Source organism: Salminus brasiliensis, chromosome 19 (assembly GCF_030463535.1).
Source record: "Salminus brasiliensis chromosome 19, fSalBra1.hap2, whole genome shotgun sequence".
NCBI lineage: Eukaryota > Metazoa > Chordata > Actinopteri > Characiformes > Bryconidae > Salminus > Salminus brasiliensis.
Genome location: NC_132896.1, coordinates 6,375,630 through 6,397,594, shown reverse-complemented (window position 1 = coordinate 6,397,594; position 21,965 = coordinate 6,375,630). Strand labels below are relative to the sequence as shown.

The 21,965-nt window shown below is 42.1% G+C and overlaps 1 protein-coding gene across 2 annotated transcripts; it reads left to right on the top strand.

Moving 5' to 3' along the window:
- Nucleotides 1–20,046, top strand: bmal1a (basic helix-loop-helix ARNT like 1a). 2 transcript variants are annotated; one of them, XM_072663068.1, is made up of 19 exons: nucleotides 1–107; nucleotides 7,306–7,354; nucleotides 7,502–7,649; nucleotides 7,773–7,793; nucleotides 8,607–8,645; nucleotides 8,738–8,770; nucleotides 10,218–10,375; nucleotides 10,488–10,567; nucleotides 10,661–10,753; nucleotides 10,848–10,965; nucleotides 11,819–11,968; nucleotides 12,863–13,109; nucleotides 14,376–14,482; nucleotides 15,387–15,537; nucleotides 16,048–16,133; nucleotides 17,133–17,241; nucleotides 17,817–17,910; nucleotides 18,152–18,245; nucleotides 19,660–20,046. In XM_072663068.1, exons 2-19 carry the CDS (start codon nucleotides 7,342–7,344, stop codon nucleotides 19,815–19,817), a joined length of 1,899 nt encoding a protein of 632 aa, XP_072519169.1. In that variant the 5' UTR covers nucleotides 1–107; nucleotides 7,306–7,341; the 3' UTR covers nucleotides 19,818–20,046. The 2 variants fall into 2 exon arrangements, with proteins under 2 accessions (XP_072519169.1, XP_072519168.1); XM_072663067.1 differs by having other exon boundaries at nucleotides 7,303–7,354.
- Nucleotides 20,047–21,965: the final 1,919 nt, after the last annotated feature.

The window sequence follows — 21,965 nt, the reverse complement described above, 5'->3', positions numbered from 1 at the left end:
CGAAAAGAAGGAAAGTAGGTCAGAGACTGATTCCGTTTATGTCACAGTTCCTCACCCACCAGCCGCCCAGCCAGCACTAACAACTGGGATGCCGTTGTATGTCTCCGGTAAGTGCTTTTTGGGTTCATATCTGATGATTTACGGGTCGTTTGTGTGGATCCTGCCGGCTGTAGTCGATGGACGTGGTGTGTTTTTGTGCGCTGCTGTTGGCTACAGCTATTGATTTTCTGGAGGAGGGGCATTAGTGACATTTTTCTGGCAGGAGACAGGCTGGCCAGCCCTAACGCTTCCTTGCTCTGCGTCTTGCTGGCCAGCTACATCAGTGAGCCAATGTTATGGTCATTTTATAATTTTACACACGTATGACCCTCTAGATGCACTTTAGGGACGCCCAAAATCATCACATCAGCGGAAGAGGTGAAATCGAGCCGGTTGTAGTCGCCCCGACATGCCTCCAGACTGCTGAGCACATTATGACTAATGTATTCTCTGTTTTTAATGAGGCTGAACGGACATATGCTCATCATACGCATTACACACATCCCCAACGCCGCTTAATTCATCCCCACGACCGGTCAGCGCTTGTGGCTCGGTGCCAGATCAGATACACGCTGTTCCCAAAGCCGCACATGGCTTTAGTGCACATGGGGGCGAGAGGACTGGATTAAATGTCAAGTTCAGACCAGTGTCTGTCTGCCTGTCTGCCTGTCTGTCTGTCTGTCTTTCTTCTGCTGCTCCGGTCTGTCTCACTGGTGCCGGTGATGCCCCCCTCACTGTCCAGGGTCAGAATGCCAGACCCCACTCATCTGGTCCCCCCCACTCACATTTGAGCCTGTAGAAGAGCCTATATGTCAATAACAGTGTGCAGTATCTGTATGGCTGACATTTCAGTTCAGGTCAGTTAATGAAAGAAATTGGTGATTGTGATTGACCACAGGGTTGTGGGTTTGATACCTGGGTCTGCTAAAGCAAGGCTCCTAACCCTCTGCTCCAGGGCAGCTCTAGCATGGTTCTGACCCTTCACTCTGACCCTGGGATATGGCAAAGAGGAGAATTTATGGTTCATGGTACTGTATGGGTGGATAATGGCAATGAATATATTTAGCTTAACTAATTGAGCTAAAAACCAGTCAAGGGAGTCTCAAAGTATGTCTCAAAGATGATCTGTTAATGAGGGTGATGTGTATATTGTCTGGATTGTATTTGGATATATTGTGGATATGTAACGCAAGTGATTTCACCCGATTTGACGTCACATCCACTAATCGATGGTCAGTGTTTATCGTGATGTTGGCCTTTACGGTGCTGATGTTGCAGAAGGCTTAGTCTCTTAATAAACTTATTTCTCCTAATAAGCCAATTTCTTTGGCTGTGAACATGTTGTCCAACCCCCTGATCTCCACTTCCTCCAGGTAGAGCTGGGCGATATGGGGGGGAAAAAAATATATCACGATATTTTTACGATATTCGATATTTATCACAATATTTTGTCATGTAGACGAACTGCTATCGTCACTGCTGTCCAAATACTCTCCCATACTGAGTACCGTGATTTTTATTTTTTATTTTTATTTTTTTTACTCAAAATTAAAATCTGATTACACTCTTTACACTCTTATTACACTCTTTGTGTATTTTTTTACGATATTCGATATTTATCACAATATTTTGGCATGTAGACGAACTGCTGTCGTCACTGCTATCCAAATACTCTCCTATACTGAGTACCGTGATTTTTTTTATTTTTACAATATTCGATATTTATCACAATATTTTGGCATGTAGACGAACTGCTGTCGTCACTGCTATCCAAATACTCTCCCATACTGAGTACCGTGATTTTTACTCAAAATCAAAACCTGATTACACTCTTTGTTATGAAATGTGCAGATATTCAGTGCTCTTTAGGCACTGGCGATATCTACGATACACTCATAAAAGCATATTATGCACCATGATAACAAAATTGATCACGATACGATCAAATATTGTCATATTACCCAGCTCTACCTCCATGTATTTTTTTTTTTTTTTCTTGAATCGTGGATGTTTAGTAATGAAATTATAGTGAAAAGAGGGTTAAGGCCCTTGCTTAGGCATCAAACCCACAACCCTGTCATCAATAGCCTGGTGAGCCACTACTGCCTCGAAACTCAGCGTTAGTGTGTTTGGATCAGATCGGGGGCAAACAACACTGGTATCACTAGTCAGTGATATCTCTAAACTTGCTGTTTTAATGCTACACTATGTGTCCAAATGTTTGTGGACACACCTTCTACTGAATGAATTCAGCTATGCTGAGTTGTACCCATTGCTGACGTAGATGTGCAAATGCACATACACAGCTTCTCTAGTCTCTAGTCTAGTACAGTTAGTAGACTATTGGCAGATAAACATGGGGAAGCTGGACTAATGTTGAAATCTCATGTTTTCATCTGCATATCAGCCAATATTGACTGTAAACATCTATAACATAGAAATTGGGGTTAGCAATAGACCAGCAATAGAGTGAAATATAACAATTTATTTCTGTGTATGAATAAAAAAATGCTTTTCTAAAGTTAATAAATATATAATCAAATATCTAAGCATCAGTCTGATGACATTATCGGTTTGAATCCATTAGCATGTTTGCGTCCGTAATCGTTAACCGCTTCAGCAATGTCCCTTAAGCAAATTGGCAGGAGTAGTATTTTATTCCAGAGTAGAGGTGTTTAATTCTTGGTGCGTTTCCAGGAGAGTTTGGTGTATCCCCTGCTCAGATCCATCTTATCGAGTCAACTCTTCTGTTAGTCGGCAGGTTTCGTGGATGTGTTTGAGTAGAGGAATTGCCAAACTGTGCTGGACGCCGGCCCTCCAGGATTAGAGTTGCCAGCAACAGCATGGATGGATGGAGGGATGGATGGATAGAGTCTGAGAAATCAATAAGGAGACCTAAACAGAAGACAGGATATACTGGTGAAACGCTATCGATATAGTCGCCAAATGTCAGAATCAGCTTCATATTGGGCACCTCAGACTAACATCTGTTCTAATTCTGTTTCAGTGAAACAGTATTTTTATTAGGGACATCCCAAACTGGTCCAGTGATGTTTGAATAGGAAGGAAAACGTCTGTTTTAAAGCCTGATCCAGTTTCAATCCTTTTTTTTTACCGCTGTGAGCAGAGCTGTAAAACAGGTGTGAGTGCCACCCTGCCATCCTCTAGGTGACCACAGCACAGAGGAGCGTTCTCAGAGGGCAACAGACCAGAGTCCGCAGTGTGGATCTGTTTTATAGTAAAACATGAAAACCTCACATAAAATCTGTGGTCTGGCTGCTTTTGAGCTGCTTTCCCTTTAGACGTTTGTCTGTTGTCTGCCATTTTTGCCCATGCCACCTAAACCGTCAGGGGAAATACCCTCCCTCCATTTATTCACTCTTGACTATAGTGGTCACTAATAATTTTAAGCTTGCTGTTTTAATGCAACACTGTATGTCCAAATGTTTGTGGACACCTCTTCTACTGAATGAATTCTGCAACCTTAAGTTGTACCCATTGCTGACACAGATGTGCAAATGCACATACACACGAATATGCTTCTCTATTCTCTGTAGAGAATTGCAGTTAATAGATATTGACAGATGAACATGAACCTAGTGGACCCATGACTAATGCCAGATGTGGACTAGAGGGGTATAAAGCCCCCCAGCAGTGAACTATGGAGCCGTGCCCTCGGCGTATGGAAGATTAGAGTAAAATGACAGTAATATTAGGCAGACAGAGTCTGACTCTGATATGTGATGGAATGAGAACAGTAATGATTTGTAAGATTGAATTTGCCTTACGTCACACTGCACACCTCGCGAATGCACATTGCAGTGACGATGCTGAAACGATATTTTCGTGACAGCAACACTTCTAATACAACTTCTATATACAACTATAATATATAACAATAATACAACTATATATAAAACGCTAACCTATATAAACCCTCAGTGGAACCCTATATAAACCCTCAGTGGAACCCTATATAAACCCTTTTAGGGGAAGTCAGTGTCCAAAATTTCATCCTAAGTCCAGTCATGGTAGATTTACGTCAGATAACAGGTTCTATACAAGGTTTTTACATGATGGTCCTGATTTAATCTAGAACTCAAAGAACCAGTTGATTGATTTAAATGGCTCTTTGACTGGTGACATGGGTTCTTCTTTATGACAAAGAGTCTGTTCATAGTAGACCTTTTAAAAATGATCTCAATAAAGAACCTACGAGTGTCCCGTTATGACTGATTATTACACATTATTATAGAACCTTTTTGGTATATAAAAATATACCATATATAAAAAAATAGTCTATTAATTCTATTAATTTTAATTAATACATTTAAAATGTGGGGTTAAAATTAATATTATTAATTTTATTAATATAATTCATTAATTAATACATTGTGTAATTGGATACAGACAATTTTTCCGCTAAACAAGCAATCAGCAACAGGCAAGTCTCTTATATTTGATTAAAAAGCAATACATTTGATTAAAAAGTAATTACATATTTATATTGCAACTTTGACTAATAGAAAGCACTAGAATTGTGAACGTGTGTTTCAGGTGTATGTTTATCCCACACACAGAGAGCTTGTAAAGCTGGTAAAAAAAAAGGTCCCTAAACGGATAAACCATTGGCTTTTTAGTTAGAAAGAAATGGAAATCTGATTCAGCTTCAGTAGTTAATATTCAATCAGTTTTTCAATAAACTCTGTCGTGATTTTACTGTTCGATATCTACCGTTTTATACAGAAACATAAGATTGCTAAGTGGCACGTCTTTGTGCAAAATAGAGATCTTATAAAACATTGGACGGAGTAATTAACACTAGCAGAAGAGTAGATGTATGAGAACCGTCCCTATCCCTATAACATCAGTAGGGGGAACAAATTTCGAGGGGAACGAACATGCCAACGCCAAGGCTTCAGACTATTTTTCCATGCGTAACGTAGCTGTTAAACTGACCCAGTTCAAGCTTTCTTTCTCCTACTTTCTTCTGGCTCTTTTTTTGCTCCCGTTGACGACTGAAAGTAGCTTGGAAAAGAGCTTTCCGATAGAACAGACCTACATTTAACTCGGTTCTGTTCAGGGAATAAACCCAGGAACAGTTAGAAGATTAATGGAAGTTGTTGATCGCAAGTGAGGTTAATGATGGTCTACTGCATCTCACAGTTTGGCTGGAAATCTACGGCAAGGTGCAGAGAGGTGGCTGTGGGATCATGTTTGATGTTAATGGCGTGTGAGTGCCTGGCAGAAAATTCCCTTTGAGTGCATCTGGATTGTGCTTTGAGAGAATGGCGCTTTCTCCTAGTTATCTAAACGTGGCCTAGATTGCATGCCTTCCAGGAAGTTTCCTGGCAACCGGAGAGCTTCGCTGATGAAACTGACCTGTGTGTGTGTGTGTGTGTGTGTGTGTGTGTGTGTGTGTGTGTGTGTGTGTGTGTGTGTGTGTGTGTGTCCTCTGGTTGTGGAGCCAAGCGTGGTCAGGGGAGTCGGGGCCCCAGTGGCACACTATAGAGAACAAGCACTGCAAACGTCAAAACTGAGCTAATGGTGTAGAATCGGTCAGTAAAAATGAAGCCCGTCCAGTGGACCTTGTGTCACAAGCAACAGGAAGAGCTGTGCTTGGCCCAGTTTGTCAGGTTTCATTTCAGTGTGTATGTCAACTGTACGCTAACACACAACGATAGTCCAGAAACCTGATGTACCGTAAGGTAGGGATGTGTGTTGATGTGAGTCATATCAGTCTCTCTAGTATCTGCAGTGAACAATCTCAGCATCACATCAATGTTTTGATATAACTGCTATTTCCAAAAGAGCAGAGCGTAATTCATCTGCGTTTTCTTCATTTTACTGCATGTGTGACCCTACAGAAACAAAGATTATATTTCTTTAATGCTGATCCAGGAAGATTTTATTTATGTATTGGTACCAGCAGATCATCAATATGGAAAAATGAGGGGTATCTGCACTGGTCCACAGTTCTCCCATCATTACTACCAATTTTACCCTAAAATAATAGCAGCAGCAAAATCATGGTGGACCCTCTGGAGCAGATAACCATGAACCAATTGGCACCGTGCTGCCTAATGTCAGGCGTGGGCTAGAGGGGTCGCTACAACGCCCCTTGTCATTGAGCTGTGGAGGAACTGTGTTCTCTGGAATGATGGTTGGTGCTCCAGCCAATACTTTTGGGATGAGGTTGAGTGGTGAGCATCCAACATCCTGACCTCTCTAATAATCTTGTCGCTGAATACAATCAAATCCTCGCAGCAGTGCTCCTCCAAAATCTAGCAGAAACATTCTTCCCTGTAAAGAGATGTAAAGAGAGTTACTCCAACAACTGCAGGATAAACTCTATTTTAATACCCCTAATTTCAGATGAAGCTTTGAATGAGCAGGCGTCCCAATACTTTAGTCCACATAAGCGTAGACTATGCTTAACATGACCAGAGACATGAATGCTTCATAATCTAGTAGAAAACCCCAAATTACAACACGTACACATCACAGTATATGAGGTCTTAATGTTATTTAATCAGAGCAGTGCCTTTACACACCTCATCATCTCCAGGTTACTCTATGCTTGTTTTTGACGTCCATGATCTTTGCAGTTGCTCAGTGTTCTCAAAGTTGAGACCCATGATGTACTGTGGAAGTGTAATTCATCACAGTGCAGGTAACACGTCATCGCTATGCTGCTCCCCCCTACGGCTGAGGAATCTGATCCAAGCTGATCCGCGTCACAAATGCTGTGACCCAGCAGTCCAGTTCCCCATGTGATGAGTCTTGTGTGTCACTCGAGGCCAAAGGGTCCTGAGGAAACTCTAATATGAATGCTTTCCATGTGACGTCAGCGTTTCCCTATGCGAGGGGAGGTGCCCCACAGTGCTGCTTGACCTGCTAATGTCTGCACTCCTAACAAAAGGGCTCTCGTTTAATACAGTGGTGCAAAAGTGTCCTTTGACTCGTAACAGTAAAAATGGGGAATCCATTTTAGTGCTGTTTAGGGACCCCCAGACGCTCCCCAACCCTTCAGAAACACTGCTCTAAAGAACCATACTGTATACAAGAGGTTTTCCGTCTCGTGGGAAAATCATTTAGTCAGGCCAAGAACCGTCATGGTTCTTTTATAGAACCTCAACCTTTATCAAAGAACCATGTTAAGGGTTTAAATATGGTGACTGCAATTAGTACAATCTGTATTTTATTAAAATTGACATGTTTACCTAGTTACCTTTTCTAATCTCCCTCTTTTTCTGTTCCCAGAAGGTTTCTGCTGGACATGTGTTAATAACAGCCATCTGAATGAATTTGTGTGGTGAGTTTCCTGAACATTTGCATTCAGATATTTCCAGTAATCATGATGAAAATGCTGAATGCCAAATCTGGAGCTGTTTATTCAGCTGAAATCTGTTGCTTTGGTTAAAATCGAGTAATCTATGTAGGTAATTCTCCTTGTTCTCAGATGAGCTAATGGCAGACCAAAGGATGGACATCTCCTCCACGATGAATGAGTTCATGTCCCCCAGTTCCACAGACCTCATCAGCAGCTCTGTGGGCACGCCGGGCATGGACTACACCCGCAAGAGAAAAGGCAGCGCCACCGAGTACCAGTGAGTGTATATGTACATGCACACATGCACACATGCACACACGCACACACACACACACTGTTTAGTAATGGTGTTGGTGGTGGCTATTAACATCTTTGTTTGTGTCTGTTTGTGTGTTTTCAGGATTGATGGGTTTTCATTTGAGTAAGTATATATATATATATATATATATTTTTTTTTTTTATTCCGTCCATGACCCTAACTTATTAAATTGTTATTTTCGGAGTGGTTTGTTGTGTGCATAGTACGTTGAGACACTTACCAACCACCACTGAAAGAAATCTACTCTTTTTATAAAACAATGTCTCAGGCATCAAGCTGTATATTTCTATTTTTTTTATCGGACTTTCCTCACCAATTTTAGATTACCCAATTACCTAACCCTCTCATTAGTACTCTCGTCCAATCACATGTAATGCTCCTGACACTGGGAGGGTAAGGGCTGACACATGTGCAACCAGCCACTACCTCTTTTTGAGCTGCTGCAGCTTCACTGGGCAGCCAACGCACTTTAAGGAAAGCGCCGGTTACCCAGCTCTGATGCGTCAGCTGACATACACCTGTGGTGGCCAGCATCACACTGAAGTGATGTAGAGATCACCCCAGAGATAGCAAGGCCAGTGGGTCATAGAGGCAGCGCTTTAGTTCGGCACCACAGTGACCCAAGGATCTCTAGTCATGCTGTCTGCCATCAAGCATTATATTTGAACCAATTCATAGAAGAGCTCTCTGTGATTGTGTTAGAGGTGTTTAACTCTTTAGATGCCTGATTAAAACATTCACCACCATTGTGAAAAAATGGTGAAATAAAGAAAATCAGTGGAATTCTGCTTTAAGAGCGAGGAACTAGAAACAGTTATGGGCCGAGGAAACCTGAAGCTGGGTCAGGACCTGCGAGCTTTGCAAGTACAGTTTTTTTTTTTTGGTTTTACATTTCTGTGGTTTTCATTTCTGCAGTGACAGTATGGATACAGACAAGGATAAACAGCTTGGGAGGTAGGTCCTAAAACATTTCCCACTTAATTTCACATCCAGTTTCACATTCAGGCATTAATTAATGGACTCACATAAACCCTTTCTCATTCCAGAGATGACCAGCAGGGCCGGATAAAAAACGCCAGGTAATGAATGTCACAGCATAGAATGTGGAAATAGAGCTTGAATTGTGGGCATGTATACACATACACATGTTCTGAACTGTGGAAATCGTTCTTACACACTTTGTTGGCTCTATTCGGATGGGATAAGTACATGGAACTTGCGTGAAATCTGCCAAATCTGTCATTTTTATGGCGCCTTCTACCTTTGTTAAAGCGACCCATAAAATTAACCTCAGGTTATTTTAATCCCATGCGAATTGGTTGGCAAATAATCCACCATAGCGACTACCGACATCCTGTTGAAAACTTTGGAGCGGGCTTTTGAGTGGGCTTTAGCTGTGGCATGAATGTGTGGCAAACTGAAAGTAAGTGAACACGCACACATTCAGCACAAATCAAGCAGGTCATACAAGACTGTGGCCAACATGGAAAACCTCATGTAGAGGTTGTTCAACACAGCTTTCAAATACTGAAGATTTTCCAAAGACCTCAGAGGAGCCACACCTCTGGCAAAGGTTTTTTCCAAGTTCGGAAATGCCATCAGCATATGATGATAATGAGGGAGATTGCTGTAATGGAGGGGAATTGGAGAGAATTCTTTTGGGCTGGAGGAAAAAACCTTGGGAGGAACCAAGACTCCTCTGGTCAGAACTATTTATAAATTATTGATTTAAAAAAGAAAAAGTCCACTGCTCTTCTGCTCAGGTATGCTGACATAATCATGATATAATATAATTAAGATAATCATAGTGGAGATGGTATATAGTGGAGAATAATGAAAGTAGTGGTGATGATGAAGAATGGTGGCCGGTAGGCAGATAGCAGTGGCAGGAGTACCAGCTCTTCTGATGCAGAGGAGCCAGGCGGTCAGTCTTCCATCAACCTTCACCTAATGTAAAGGTTCCTCACACTCGCATCACAAAGTGGTTCCTCTGTGACGGCGCTTGGAGAACCATTTGAAACACCCTTATTTCTAAGGGTTTAGGACTGAGATAGGAGTTAAACGGAGAAGACTGAGTGGTGGTCGGCTGCGAAAAACGCTGTTGTGAACATGGTGGGAAGAGATGGAATGTATAGGACATTACATTAGGAGGAGGACAAGGGGCTTCAGACATGTTCTCTCAAAATATAGTGACTTCATTACTCCACTTTAGAAAACAAGGTACTAAACAATCACATGGATCATCTACAATGACCTTGAGGAGCCAATCCCATCTGATGCCTGGATTGCTTATCTTGTGCAAATTAGTCATTTCCATTACAGACGTCCTGTGGTGAAACCGCAATATCCCACCTTCCCTGTAAATCTAATCCTCTCCGAATAGAGCTTTAGTGTAGCAAACAAAGCTGTTAATCCTGGAATGTGTGTGTGTGTAGTTTTTTGTTGTTGTTGTTGTTGTTGTTGTTTTACATTTTAACAAACTGATTCATGGTTCAGGGTGCTAACCTGCTGTCTGCTCCACTCCAGGGAAGCCCACAGTCAGATTGAGAAGAGGCGCAGGGATAAGATGAACAGTTTTATAGATGAACTGGCTTCATTAGTTCCCACGTGCAACGCCATGTCTCGCAAGCTGGACAAGCTAACGGTGCTACGCATGGCTGTGCAGCATATGAAGACGTTACGAGGTTTTTTCACATATAAAATATAGCCAATCTAAGTTAATATCAATGGAACATTTCATTTTTGAAATTTCATGATTAATATTAATATTTAAAAAGCCATTTTCTCTTCTCACAGGTGCTACTAACCCATACACAGAAGCAAACTATAAACCAGCATTCCTATCAGATGATGAACTGAAGCATTTGATATTGAGGGTGAGTTTAAAGCGTCTGGTCTTGGGTTTGTTCGATACTCGTTTCTGTGTGAGTGTGGGAATAGTGAATGGAGCTCTGTGTGTTTCTCCCCAGGCTGCTGATGGCTTCCTTTTCGTTGTTGGATGTGACCGGGGCAAGATTCTCTTCGTCTCAGAGTCTGTTTATAAAATCCTCAACTACAGTCAGGTACCTCTGAAGTCCTGAAATACTTCTCCTTCCATGTAATACCAGGTGTGTTCTTAGTTTTTATGCTCAGACCTTCACCTTCTGTTCTCACCAGAACGACCTGATTGGCCAGAGTCTGTTTGACTATCTGCATCCGAAGGACATCGCCAAAGTGAAGGAGCAGCTTTCGTCATCTGATACAGCACCACGGGAACGTCTCATCGATGCCAAAAGTACGATTTCTCAGCCTTGTTCAACCTCATAACAGAAACCGCAGAGCACAGTTTTATCTTATCGTGCTGCAGCTGTTCAGGGTTTAGGATGATTCAGCTTTGGGTGAAGAAGTGAAGGATGTCTGAACTTCTGTGTTCAGACAAGTTTAGAGTAGAGGGAGAAAGCAGTAGAATAACTCCATGTTTTAGTAATGAATGATAAGGTTAATAATAATAGGAATGGAATAATGAGCTGTCTGTCCATCTATCCTGTCTGTCTGTCTCACATTCTGTCTACCTACGTACCAACTCGGACCCACCTATCTGTCGGTCTATCTGTCGGTCTATCTGCCTACCTACCCGTCTATCTGTCTGTCTACCTACATACCCGTCTATCTGTCTGTCTACCTGCCTACCTACCTACCTACCCGTCTATCTGTCTATCTATCTGTCTATCTGCCTACCTACCTACGTACTTGTCTGTATGCGACTGTCTCACATTCTATCTATCTATGTCTGTCTGTCTATCTGTATGTCTGTCTTACATTCTATATATCTACCTGTCTGTCTGTCTGTCTATCTCTCACATTCTGTCTGTCTGTCTGCCTACCTACCTACCTGTCTGTTTGTTTGTCTCATTATCTCATTCAAATTCAAATAGCTTTGTTGGCATGAATTGTAAATTACATTTGTTACCAAAGCAAATAATAGAATTAATAAAATTATAATCCATACATTTACATATGGAACATACTTAATGTTAACATATTTATATTAGTTTACTGTAGTGTGGGGCTCTTTTCTCTCAGGGTGTGATGAATATCCTCTCTCTCTCTCCCTCTCTCCCTCTCCGCTCTCGCTCTCCGGTTGTTAGCTGGTCTGCCAGTGAAGACTGATATCACTCCCGGACCCTCCAGACTCTGCTCAGGAGCTCGTCGCTCATTCTTCTGCAGAATGAAGTGCAACCGGCCGTCTGTCAAGATGGAGGACAAAGACTTCCCCTCCACCTGCTCAAAGAAGAAAGGTAGCTGTGTTTTCATGAGCAGGACTGGTGCAGGGGCGTGGAGGCAGCCAGGCTGCTCAGCACCCTGGAGCCTTCTTTAGCAGTCCTTTATCCAAACCATGTGTCGTCCAGCTTTCCTGGAAAAAATATGATTCATCAAAAGTTAAAAGAAAAAATAATAAAACAGTTTGCCAGCTTTAATGACTGAGTTATTTTGACACGCGCGGCACATCCTTCATGTTACAGACGCTTCGGTCAGATTAGAGGGTCTTTGATCCAGACCTCAGGTACCTTCACACAGTGCATATTTTTTACTCTTTTCCAACTTCAGACACAGCAGTTACATTTATTATCACAGCATAACATACACTTTATATAATAGATGAGTAAAAAAAAAAAAAAAAAAAAAAAAAAAAAAAAATATATATATATATATATATATATATATATATATATATATATATATATATATATATATACAGGGATCATGTAAGAAATAAACTAAAAAATTAAAAAAATTATTATATTATATTAAAGACACTTTCTATAGAACATAGTTTTTTTGTACATGTCTTAAATAAAGTGCAAATACTTGTATACATTCTTTATATATATATATATATATATATTGGCATTTTATACCTAATAATATTGCTCATAATAGTCAGACTGCAATAACTATACATTTTATATGATGCTATAATTTTATATATTTCTATTATACAGTTAGTAGTAGTTCATATCTGGCACAGGTGTGTAGGAACCAAAACCCCTGCAAAAATGTGCACTCCTTAGGGGTCCCTGAGGACTAGAGCAAGGACCCCTGTCTCAGATAAATATGTGCGGCTTCCTGGCAAGATATTTTAACGCGGCCTGGTCAGCGGTGTGTTCCTAACCTGTGCTTTATTCTAACAGCAGACCGCAAGAGCTTCTGCACAATCCACAGCACGGGCTACCTAAAGAGCTGGCCGCCCACCAAGATGGGCCTGGATGAGGATAATGAACCGGACAACGAAGGCTGTAACCTCAGCTGCCTAGTGGCCATTGGCCGCCTGCACCCCCACATCGTCCCCCAGCCTATGAACGGAGACATCCGCGTCAAACCAACAGAGTATGTCTCCCGGCACGCCATTGACGGCAAGTTCGTCTTCGTGGACCAGAGGTGAGAACTTGGGTAGTGCGTCTCTGTCTCTGTCTGAGCATCTGCAGTCGCTTAAAATTGTGGGGCGTCATGGCGTGGTGGATAACAACAACAACACCCTCCCCATGACAAAATAGCTGTTAAATCCAGGCCAGGCAAGCACACCACTCTACACCAATAAGAGTTCTTTAGCAAGACTCCTAACAGTACATTCTCATACCTGTGTAGCATGATTCAAATGTTTGTTGGTCTTAAAAAATTATAATTCAGACAAATTATCAGTGTAATTTAAAATGATAAAGAGGCCCTAAAATATCAAACAGTATTTATCTCTGCATTATTGAATAAGTAGTTCAGGACATGGACCGTCAGCCTCACACTGTTGTTCCTCCTTCAAAAGCACATCCAGCACAACAAAAACAGTGCTGGAAATGGGCCAATTCCAGGCTTGCCGTGTTTACACCTTCCCAAACATTTCCATAGACCAAGCCCACTAACGGAAGCCCTAGTCAAAGCTGGAGAGCAGTTACTCACATCCAGACTCTGCTAGTTGTTAGAATATGAGTTGCTGCGTGATCAGCACATCATGACCACGACTTCGCAGAGGGGGAGCTTACACTCATTGTGTGCTGAAGGGAAAGCCAGGGTGGAGCAAACTGATATCTGTGCTAGGCTAAAAGCTAAAACTAGCTAATGGGCTTTTACTATCTCTTTCTCCGTGGTCTGCTCCCTCGAACACAAACTGGGGTACTTCAGTTAAACCAAACTGTGAACCAGCCAATAGAAGCAGAGCTTAACATGGTTTAATTCTGAAGCAAAATAACAGGGTGGTAAATAGACTTGTTAAACAACATCTGAGCATTTTTTTTTTTTTTTGCCCCAAGCAAAGTCACACCCTTATTATTTACACATTAAAGAGCTTAAAACACTCAATTGCATGAAGTGGCACATATTTTAATTTATTTTATTTTATGTAAATACTAAAATCTTTATGGTAAGCAGGATCACACATGGAAATGGGCAGTGTAATTGGTAAAAAAAAAAAAAAGATTCTCTCAGATATTTACATTGATCCACTGTGAGCAGACCTTTTAAATGTCTAAGATGCCTGATGCTTGCTGACAGTTCATTGCTCTAAAAGCATCCCAGAAGGTTAACTCGGTGCATGTTAATCCTAGAGGATGGTTTTTAATGGATCCAGACTGCTGGATTGTCCTTCTTCATGAAGGCATTAAGTAATTACTGCAAATATGAATTTACCTGTTTGATCTGTTTATTTCCTATTAGGGCGACAGCCATTCTAGCGTATTTACCCCAGGAGCTGCTGGGAACGTCGTTCTACGAGTATTTCCATCAGGATGACATCGGCCATCTCGCCGAGTGCCACAGACAAGGTAGCTCTTTAACTCTTTATCCAGTCAGTTCACTTTTTACCCCTCGTCAGCCTTACTGTCTGACATGCACTACATGGACAAAAGTATTGGGACATCTTGCTTTTGTTGGAGCAACTGTCTCTACTGTCCAGGAAAGATGGCAAGAGCATTGTTAAAGTCAGGATGTTGGATGATCAACACCCCACTTCATCCCCAGCTCCCCAACTCATTCCAAAAGTATTGGATAGAGCACCAACGATCATTTCAGAGAATACAGTTGCTGTGGGCTTTATACCCCTCTAGCCCACGCCTGACTTTAGGCAGCATGGTGCCAATAGATTCATGTTTATCTGCTCCAGAGAGTCCTGTTCTACTGGAAATGGGTGCAACTTAACATAATTGAAAGCATTCATTAGAAAAGGTGTCCACGGACTCTGAGTGACTCCGCGGTCTAACACACTACTATTCTGGCCTGAGGGTTGCCAGGCTGAATGCTTTGCCATCAGTCTGAGCCTAAGAGAGCACAATTGGCCATGCTCTCTCTGGGTGGGTAGGTGGCACCGTCTCCCCTCATCAGAGATGTTGGCCGGCATAGGCGCCTGTTGGCTGGTTCGTTGGAGCCAGGGACCTGGCTCTTTTCTCATAGTGTGTTGGCTGCCCGGCAGTGCCACATTGGTCGCAACAGTGCTTCACACGTGTCGAAGGAGGCATTTGCTAGATCCGCACCATCTTAGTGTTGGGAGCATTGCTAGTGCTAGGGGTAGCTATGAATGGGTGGGGTAATTGGCAGCACCAAATTGGTCAAAAAAGGGAAAAAAAGAAGGGGTGTCCACAAACATTTGGACATGTAGTGCATTTATTATTAAATCAAGTAAAAAATAACAAAAAGCCAGCAGTCGCTGAAGTAACTTGGAACGTTCCTCAGTTTTGCAGACGAGAGAGAAGATCAACACAAACTGTTACAAGTTTAAGATTAAAGATGGTTCCTTCATCACTCTGCGAAGTCGCTGGTTCAGCTTCATGAACCCCTGGACCAAAGAAGTGGAATACATCGTCTCCACCAACACTGTGGTCTCGTAAGTCCTCTATTCTTGCTTGTTAGTTCTGCATAGGTACGGTCGATATGACAGTACATCATTATCACTCAGAGCTTTTCTGAGCATATTGGCAGCACTCGGATAAACAGTAGTCAGCTGACCGGATGATCATCAGAGAATCTGCAGCTCATTATAAAGTTGTGTTCAATCTTGGCATTAAAAAGGATTAAAGCCATTATATTGAATTGGCTGATACCTGCAGATATCCTCAAATCACAAGTTTTAATTCTCCTGCTCAGTTAACCAGTAATATTTAACTTGATAACTTCATTAATCTCGAATAACTAATAAACTAAATAGTGACAGGCCTGTAAAAAGAAATTTGACTGGGGCTTCTAACTGGCTACCGAAACGTCTCTCATTCTCAAGGCTATCTCAAATTGTGAGTCCAAAACAGTGTTATTAGTGATGTTTTTCAGATGATCTCTCATGGTTTTTCAAAGGTCCAGCCTGACCTCCTTACTCACTTGTGTTTCACTGCTGTTTCAGGGGCAGCGTGCTGGAAGGAGCCGACCCCAGCTATCAGTCTGCTGCTTCCCCTCAGAGCATGGACAGTGTTCTCACATCTGGTGACGGTCAGTCTGTTTACCACTAGTTTACTAACGGTACACACCAATCAGCCATAACATTAGCACCACTGATATATTAAATAAAAAAACGTTGCTTATCATCATCGACGGTGGCAGCTATCAATGTGTGGATACGGTGTGGCAGTAAGTGAACAGTCAGTTCTTGAAGGTGATGAAGGTGTTAAAAGCAGGACAATTGAGTAAGCATAAGCATTATGCTTACACTTTAACCAGGCTAGACGATTGGGTCAGAACATCTCCAAAACACCAGGCAGATTATGTGGGGTGTTTCCGGTATGCAGTGGTCAGTACAGACCAAAAGTGCTTTAATAAGTGACAACTAGTGAACCGACGAAAGGGTTATGGGCACCTAAGGCTCACTGATTAGATCCATGGAGGCCCACCTCACAACTTGCAGTGTGCTGCTAACGTCTAGCTGCAAGAGACCATAAGATGTCTTCCAAGATCTTGTGGAGTCCATGATCTGTTGTGGTGGCACAAAGGGGGACCTATTCCATATTAAGTACTAATGTTATGGCTGATCGGTGTATGTCTAAAGAATAACAGCAGCTCTCCTGAGCTTTAGCGAGTTTTACATTTGACCTTAGGTTCACCGTATGGGCTCTGTATTCATCAGTTTAATAAAAAAAAGGGTTTGGATCAGAGTCATAAAGAGTGTTTGAGAAGGCACAGGGTATTTACAGCAATCAGTAGTAGGTCAGATGGAATTTACAGGAGCAAACTAGGACATGACAAATGTGCCATGCAAAATGCAGAAGCCTAAAATGAATCTTGTTGGATGGTCATTTTTTCATAGCTGCATTAAGAGGGCATTGGACATTTCTCATCTGAGCTCCTGAGTCACTCTGTGCTATTTATATTGGGTGTGGGTGTGATTATGAAATTCTGTGAAAACAGTACAAAACAGGAGGGGAGCATTAGTTCTGGTTAGGTAAGCAGACTAAATGAATTGTATTTATGCATGCGTGTTGGTGTGTTTGGCAGGTGGAGGGAAGCGCCCTCTCCAGACTGTCCCGGGCATCCCGGGTGGTACGCGGGCCGGAGCTGGGAAGATCGGTCGCATGATCGCAGAGGAGGTGATGGAGATCCAGAGGTGAGCCGCTGAATAGCGTCCAATATAAAAAACACAGCCCACCACCAAAATACAAAGATTGTATAAATAAGAAAAGCTGGTTGTTGCAGGGGTTTATCCATTTTCATAATGATGATCATCCACACACACGCACTCAGTAAAGTATCTGACTGTATACAAATGCACTGAACTGTAATTATAAGAACCCCTAAACCCCACAAATCCAACAAATCACACAGTAAGGCCTCTGTAGCAGTAGGTGCAGTGACTTCCTGGGCGGAATTCAAATGAGCATTTCTGAGTGTTCCTGATTGTACGCTCTGTTTTCCTCCAGCCCTGAATCCACAGTGTAGTTTCCCAAAATCTCTGCAGCGACCACATCAGCTGAACATGCTAGGGAAGTGTAAATGTCAAGAATGAATATGAGACTTGATCAACACACACACACACACACACACACACATTCTGCAGTGTTCATGGAAGAATTGGAGTGAAGCAGCCAGTGTAAAGTTTCTCTGCCTGTACGTTAAATGTGGGTCGTTGCGTAAGAGCTGATCTTTAAAGAAGTGTTTTCTCTCCTCCTCTTCCTTCTGTAGGATTCGAGGCTCCTCTCCCTCCAGCTGTGGTTCCAGCCCCCTCAACATCACCAGCACTCCCCCTCCTGACACCTGCTCTCCAGGGGGCAAGAAAGTGAGAGCAAACCTGTATTCTCATACTCTCCCGCTCTCTCCCACTCTCTAATACACTGTTCGGGGCTGGTTATATAATATCTGTGTGACCTGTTTTCTGACCAGCATTAAGCAATAAACCTGATCAAGTCTCTCCTGCAGTTCCTGCATAAATGAATAATGAGATCAGCATCTTAATTTCGGACAGACGTCACACGCCAAGTGAGGCAGTGAAAAGATGCTGACGCTTTTTTGATTTGCAGATTCAAAACGGAGGCACTCCAGACCTGCCCTCCACTGGAATCGTGCCTGGCCCGGACTCCATAGGATACCCGTACTCCAACAACTCCATAATGAGTGAGTTTCAGTTTTACTGTAAGCTTTTTGGGCAAACAAATATGGACACTGTACTTTTTCCGCACGTCCTGACTTTCCAAAAGCAACAAATATTTAGGAATATTTAGGAATATTTAGGTAGCAGTTTTGAGTGCTTGAACCACAGAGTTCTATAATACTGTAAAGCAGGCCAAAATTTTCCAATCCTGGTCCTGACGTGTCCACTTTCCTGGACGTTGTGGTGTTTTCCCTGCTCCAAAACATTTAACTAATCTGGGCCTAATTCTCCAAAAGCATGTTAGTGTTCATCTTCACTGGTAGAGAGAGTGAAACATCTTTTGTGCTAAGATGCTTTTGGGGAAATCCAGCCCAGTTTATTCATATGCCTTAAGATGACCTTGAAGTGTTGACGCTAAAAAAACATTTAAATATACCGAACTGGGGGTACTCCAGGACCAGGATGGGGAACCCTAACCATCACTGGCTAAATACTGATCTAGAGATCTTGTGTGTACGCAATGTGTCCAAATGTTTGAGGAGACCCTCTGCTAATAAATGCATTCAGCTACTTTACGTTGCACCAATTGCTGACAGAGATGTGTAATTGACAAATATTGCCAATAGAGTAGAACAGATAAACATCAACCTATTGGCACCATGCCTAATGCCAGGTGAGCCCCCACCCCAGTATTGAGCTGTGGAGCAGTGGAAGAACTGTGTTCTCTGGAATGATGGATGGTGCTCCATCCGATACTTTTAGGATGAGGTGGAAACCATCTAACCTACTGAACCTCACAGCAGTGCTCCTCTAAAATCTAGTAAAAAGCCTACCATTGATTTCGAAACATAAAATGAATGAGCAGGTGTCCCAATACTTTTAGCAGCTTTTTAACTGAAGCTCTTCACTTCACTTCAGATGAGGATCTTAAAATGATGCTCAGACTTTTCAGACACTCTAACGATCTCTTAAACAAGGTGGCAAACGGGATGTTTTGTGGAAATCCATACAACAGTGGTTTCTAACCATGGTCCTGGAGGACCCCATGTCCTACACATTTGGCATTACTGTGGTTTCCTGCTTTAACCCACCGCCTTCAACTCGGTTGCTAATTAGCTGATTACCCAGCTCCCAACACACCTGATCCAGCAAAACACTAATATGTACAAGGGGTCCCCCATGCTTCCCTTTTTAAGCTTTAAAGTGGTTGTTCAGAAAATTGATATAGTGTACAGGCTGTATTCCTTAAACCTTCAGATCTTCGAAAATCTAATCCTGTACCTTTTTAGTACCTGAATATGAAGATTTCCACCTAGCCTTAGTTCTCTGCCAGGTCTTTCTGACCTGTCTTTCACTTCATAAAATTTGTTAAACAATGGACATGTTTGCAAGATCACTGTAATGTAAGTCTATTAAGAACTCAATCTGTCGCTGTAGGTGATAACTCCCACCTAAGCATCGACATCATGGACGAGCCCGGCTCCAGCAGTCCCAGCAACGATGAGGCAGCCATGGCCGTCATCATGAGCCTCCTGGAGGCGGACGCTGGCCTGGGTGGACCTGTGGACTTCAGTGACCTGCCTTGGCCCTTGTGAGGACAGCACAGCAGTGGACTGACCCTGATCCAGTAACTGCAGCTATACCACCTGGATCTAAACTCTGGCCCAAACGCAAAACACAGACAGAAGCTGTTTGCGTGACCCTTTTTGAGCAGGATTCACGCTACAGCTCCTGTGCAGTGGAGTGCAGAGAAACAGCACCACTGCTGTCTAAATATAGGACACTCACTCAAAACACACACACACACACACACACACACACACACACAAAAACGTACCATGCCTCAGTTCCACACCCAAGCCATCTTCTTCTTATGGAGTTTTATCCATCATCCAAATCTCTTTGTATATACTGTATTGTATCATCACTATGGTACCCATCCTCATACAGAAAGATATCTATATACCTTTTTTGTGGTTTGATGTTTTTACACTACAAATGGTATAAATGTTATAAATATTCTATATGCAGATTGTAACAAATGCTGTAATTCTATCATGTAAGATTACTTTATGCAAAATATATATGGTAAAAGTGTATTGTAACAGCAGTGGATATTTTTAAAATAAAAAAAATGATCTCTTGTCTCCAGGGGTTCTATAATCTGAGCGATGCACTGATCTGATTTTTTTATTTTATTTTTATTTTTTTTTTTTTTTAATGCATGGAGGATTATTGGCATTGTGGATATTGATGGACCCACTGACTTTCACAAGATGATTATCAGTGCTAGTGACTGTTGCTCTGCAGTGAGTCACTGTGACGCAAGTGGCGTGTTCATGCCATTTCTTCTGCTTCTGCTGTACTGCTTTCCTCAGCTCTCCATTGGTCCAGTGCTGTGATATTTTTGTTCGATGTTGCCATCCAGTGGCAGAATCCTGAAAGAAATAATTAATTCATTGCACCAGGAGAAAGAAGTGCTGCTTTGGAAAAGTGGGAGTTGAAAGACGGTTAAAAAAAAAAGGAACAAAGGGTGATGCGTCCACTTATTTGCATTTATTTTAGGTTTAATTAATTCATTATAAAAATATATATATCCAAATATTTGTGGACACTCCTTCTAATGAGTACTTTCAACTACTTGAAGTTGCACCTATTGCTGACATAGATGTGCAAACACACAGAGCTTGTCTAGTCCCTGTAAAAAAGTACTACCAATAGAATAGGACTCTCTGGAGCAGATAAACAACATGAACCTGTTGGAATCATGCCTAATGCATTGAGCTGTGCAGCAGTGGAAGAACTGTGTTCTCTGGAATGATGGTTGGTGTTCCATCTAGTACTTCTGGGATGAGGTGGGGTAGTGATCACTCAACATCCTGACCTCAGTAATGTTCTTGTCGTTGTATGCAATCAAATCCTCACAGCAATGCTCCAAAATCTAGAAGAAAGCCATATGCCCTGGACAGTAGAAACACAGTCACTGCAACACAAGCAGGATAAACCGCTTTCTAATACCTTTGATTTCAGGAGAAACAATGAATGAGCACTCATACTTTTGTCCATATAGTGCATCATGGATCATGATTCCTCATAAAAGACAGATGTAAGCATAACATAATTAGTAATATGTCCTGTTTGATGTGTAGCTGACAGCCTCATTTACACACACTACTCACAGATTTCGGAGTAAGACCGGAAGCCTGCTACTGCACTATGGAACTTTGCTGGAGCTGCACGAAACTTCTCACCAGAACCGTGCAGTAACGCGTAACCCGAGTCTAATCAGGGCAACGTCCTGTAATTCTACTCTACCACCTCAGTCCACATGCATCTTTCACTGCAGATGCCAGTTCTGTCTCTCAGCTTGTCAACAAATGCATGTATACAGCGGTCCATGAGGAGGCGCCCATAGCGCAATTTGTTTTTATGGGGGGGGGGCAAAAGAAAATTACACTCTTGTAATATGTAGGAGGAGCCCATAAGCAAACAATACTAATTCTCATGTACAGCTGCTTTACAATAAAGCTAAGCTGTTTCCAAAACGGCCCTATTCACTATATAGTGCGCTACCTTGGGGTGCTGTCATTTTATAGTGTTGTCCTGCACTTTAATGATCCACATTGCACCTCACTGCACAAAATATAATGTATGAATATATAAACACATAATAAACCCATAATACATTGCATTGTTTGGCCTATAGATTCACACACAGCTTCTTTAAGGAAGCCGCACTCTGC